General features: G+C 63.2%; 1 protein-coding gene across 1 annotated transcript; it reads right to left on the bottom strand.

Annotated features, from left to right (window-relative positions):
• Nucleotides 1–527: 527 nt before the first annotated feature.
• FOXE1 (forkhead box E1) lies at nt 528–2,898 on the bottom strand. Its single transcript, XM_061342705.1, has one exon. The coding sequence runs from the start codon at nt 2,896–2,898 to the stop codon at nt 1,990–1,992; it is 909 nt and encodes a 302-aa protein (XP_061198689.1). The 3' UTR covers nt 528–1,989.
• Between the last annotated feature and the right edge of the window lie 346 nt (nt 2,899–3,244).

Here is a 3,244-nt window from a genome sequence, read left to right as displayed (position 1 = left end):
GGGAAGGCAGAGAGACAACTCCTCCTGTTCACCTGCTGCAGAGAGCTTTAGCCTCCCCAACCCCAAACTGTTCTGCAGGGACACACAAACACCTTCCCACCCTACTCCATTTCCTCCCTCTCATGTCCCACTTGGATAGCTGGAGTATAGCACTCAGAGAAGAACCTGTGTCATTTCATCCTGCTGATGAGCTCACGTGAAACATTCTCCATGGAGCAGAAAGTACAGGTGTCTTCATGGGATCGGAGCTCTTTGTAGCAGTGCATAGCAACGGGACAAGAGACAGTGGACATGAAAAGAGACTAGAGAGGTGCCGGGCGGATAAAAGGAGAAACTTCTCCCCCCGAGGGCGGCCAGGTTGCCTGAAGAAACAGCACTGTCTCCATCCCTGGAGGTTTTCAGGACGCACCTTGATAGGCTTGAGCAAACTGTACAGGTTATAGCTGACCATCCTTCGAACACAAGCATGGAACAGAAAATACCCAGCGCCTCTCCCAGCCTGAGTTATACCATGATCTGTACCCTTTTGTGGTGGGAAGAGACCCTGGTCTCTGTGCACCCCCACTGCTCTTCCAAAGCCCCTGCTGAGGCTCTGACTGCACTTTCCACCTACCTCTCTTCATTCCTGCTCCCACCGCTCTGCAGCACCTCTCATCAACCTCCTCCTGGACCCGATCACACATGGTCCCACCTCCACAGGAAAAAGTAGCTGTCTAAAGAGATTTGGATGGTAGCAGCACTGCATCTGCCCCTCTTCACTCACAGCCCCTGACAGAGCCCCAGGGCACGCACCATGTCACCGGGAACCTTTCTGGGGTGGCAGGATCTGTTGAGAGGGATTTTCATGGGTTTCCCCATGGATCTGTTTTCAAGCCCTTAACAGCTGTTGCTATTAGTTGTCCCCTCTCCGTGTTTTCCTCTAGCCTTTTTTCCAGCTATCCCTTAACAAGGGAGCAACCAAAGATAAAAAGGCACCATGTCCTGCCTCTCTCACTCATTTCAGGAAGGAAGAGTTTCCCCCCGGGTGCTGATTTCTTCTAGGTCACAGACAGAGCTATGATGACCTTAAGATCAAAGTAATTTGGGATATACAGACCTCGACAGACCTCTGGACTAGTCTCCACTCAAAGCAGGTCCAAGTTCAATGCTAGATCCAACTCCAAAGACAGGTCAAGTCACTCAGGCTCTGTGCAATCAAGTTGGGAAGACCCTGAAGGACAGAGAGCCCAGGACCTCACTGGGTCCCTCTTCCAGGGGCTGAACATGCTCATGGTAAAAGCTTTTATGCTTCCAATCCCACATTGTCCCACCGCTGCAGCACAGAGCATGACTCCCGTCAGGATTTTACTTCCTGTGTTTGGCTGCAACCCCAGCACCCAAATCTTTCCCAGCCCTGCTCCTGTTCGTTGTTGGTGCAAAGCCGGGCATTACCACAATAGCCCTGCGCACCATCAGGGACAAGCCACCGCGTTATGCCACACGTCCCACCTTTACAACTCTGGCTATGAGAGGCTGGGGAATGCTTCCTCCTGCCTCCCTCGTCCCCTACCATAGCAGACATTTAGCTCTGTAAATAAAATCATTAACAGCGAGGAGGCTGTTAAAAGTGAGATCATCTTGGACAGACCAGGGAGCCCAGCTGGGTGTGCTGGAAGGGTGAGAACCTGTCAGGAAGCAGTGGGCACCTGCCCCAGAAAAGGCAGTAGAAAAGGAAAGGGCTGTTTGCCCCATCCAGGCACTTGGGAGCCCCTAGGGCTTCTCTGGAGAGAGCAGACAGGGCTGAGCAGGGTCCCGCAGGTCCGCACGGCTGGCGGCAGCGCTCTTCGCCGGCAGTCTCGGGCAGGTGGCATGAGGCAGAGCCGCAGAACAAAGTCCTCCAGCATCTTCCCGGACGGCCGCGGGTCCAGTAGCGCCGGGCGAACCCCGCAGCCGGCTGTCTGCCGGGCTCCGGTCCCCGCCGTCGGGCCGCCCGGCCTCTCCGGCGCTGCGTCAGAGCGGGGGGACGAACCTGTCGTGGCCGCCGGGGTAGGCTCCGTGCAGCGGCCCGGGATCGGCAGCGCCCAGCTGTCCGCCGGTGCCGTAGACCTGTGGCAGCTGCGGGTACGGCACGGGAGAGCGGCGGCCGTAGAGCCCTGCGGGGGCTGGCGGCGAGGCGGGCAGCACGATGCGCCCCGACGGCGCGTACAGCTGACCGGGGCCGCCCGGCGCGTAGGGCGCGGGGCCGGGGGGCAGCGGTGCGTAACCGTGCGGCAGGGCGGCGGCGCAGCTCTGCGCGGGGAAGGCAACGGCGGCGGCGGCGAAGGAACAGGAGGCAGCGGCGGGTGCCGGGGGCAGGTCGGCGGCGGGCGGCGGGGCGGGCAGCGGGAAGAGGGGGCAGGGCTCGTCGGGACGGTCGGCGAGGAAGGCCGGGTAGGTGGAGAGATCGCTGCGCTTGAAGCGCTTCCTGCGACGGAGGAAGGAGCCGCTCTCGAACATGTCGCGGGCGTGAGGGTCCAGCGTCCAGTAGTTGCCCTTGCCAGGGCGGCCGGGCTCCCGCGGCACCTTGACGAAGCAGTCGTTGAGGGTGAGGTTGTGACGGATGCTGTTCTGCCACTTGCGGGGACTGTCGCGGTAGAAAGGGAAGCGCTCGGTGATGAAGCGATAGATGCCTCCCAGCGTCAGTCGCCGCTCGGGCGCTTGCCCGATGGCCATAGCGATGAGGGCGATGTAGCTGTAGGGCGGTTTGCCCCGCTCAGCAGGGCGCTTGCGCCGCCCCCGGCCGCCCCGCGCCCCTAACGCCGCCGCCGCCGCCGCCGCCTCCTGCCCCGGCGGCGCAGCGTCCGCCTTCAGCGGCGGGGGCAGCGGCGGCAGCGGCGGCAGCGGCGGGGGGCCAGGCGGCAGCCGGCTCTCGGCGGTCATGCGGCCGTCGGGGCGGCCCCGCGCCGGGCCGAGCCGAAGAGGCTCAGCTCTGCGCCGCTGCGGCTTTTATGCGGCGGTGTCCGGCGGCTCCGCACCCGGACGGCCGGCACTCCCCCTGCAACGCCCCGCAGCCCGGGAGGCGCGGGCAGGGCCGGGCGTGCCGCCGCCGCCGCGGGCACGGGCAGGGGCAGCGCCAGCCCCCCTCCCGCGGTCCCCGTTCCCCTCCCGCGGTCCCCAACCCCAGCGCCATCGGGGCGCCGCTATCCCTCTCGCTGTCGTTAGGAGCGCTCAGCTCTGGCGGAGCGGCAGGCAGCGGTGGGGAGCAGGAGGGTCTCCGGTGTCCCGG

Source organism: Neopsephotus bourkii, unplaced genomic scaffold, assembly GCF_033783945.1.
Source record: "Neopsephotus bourkii isolate Nb327-2 ecotype Australia unplaced genomic scaffold, CSIRO-AGI_Nbou_v1 NB_1814, whole genome shotgun sequence".
Taxonomy (NCBI): domain Eukaryota; kingdom Metazoa; phylum Chordata; class Aves; order Psittaciformes; family Psittacidae; genus Neopsephotus; species Neopsephotus bourkii.
The sequence above is the reverse complement of the archived record's forward strand: the minus strand, read 5'-3'. Positions and strand labels throughout refer to the sequence as shown.

Bases quoted from the DNA above. Each gene is read 5' to 3' on its own strand.
- FOXE1 (XM_061342705.1), bottom strand. From the start codon at position 2,898: ATGACCGCCGAGAGCCGGCTGCCGCCTGGCCCCCCGCCGCTGCCGCCG.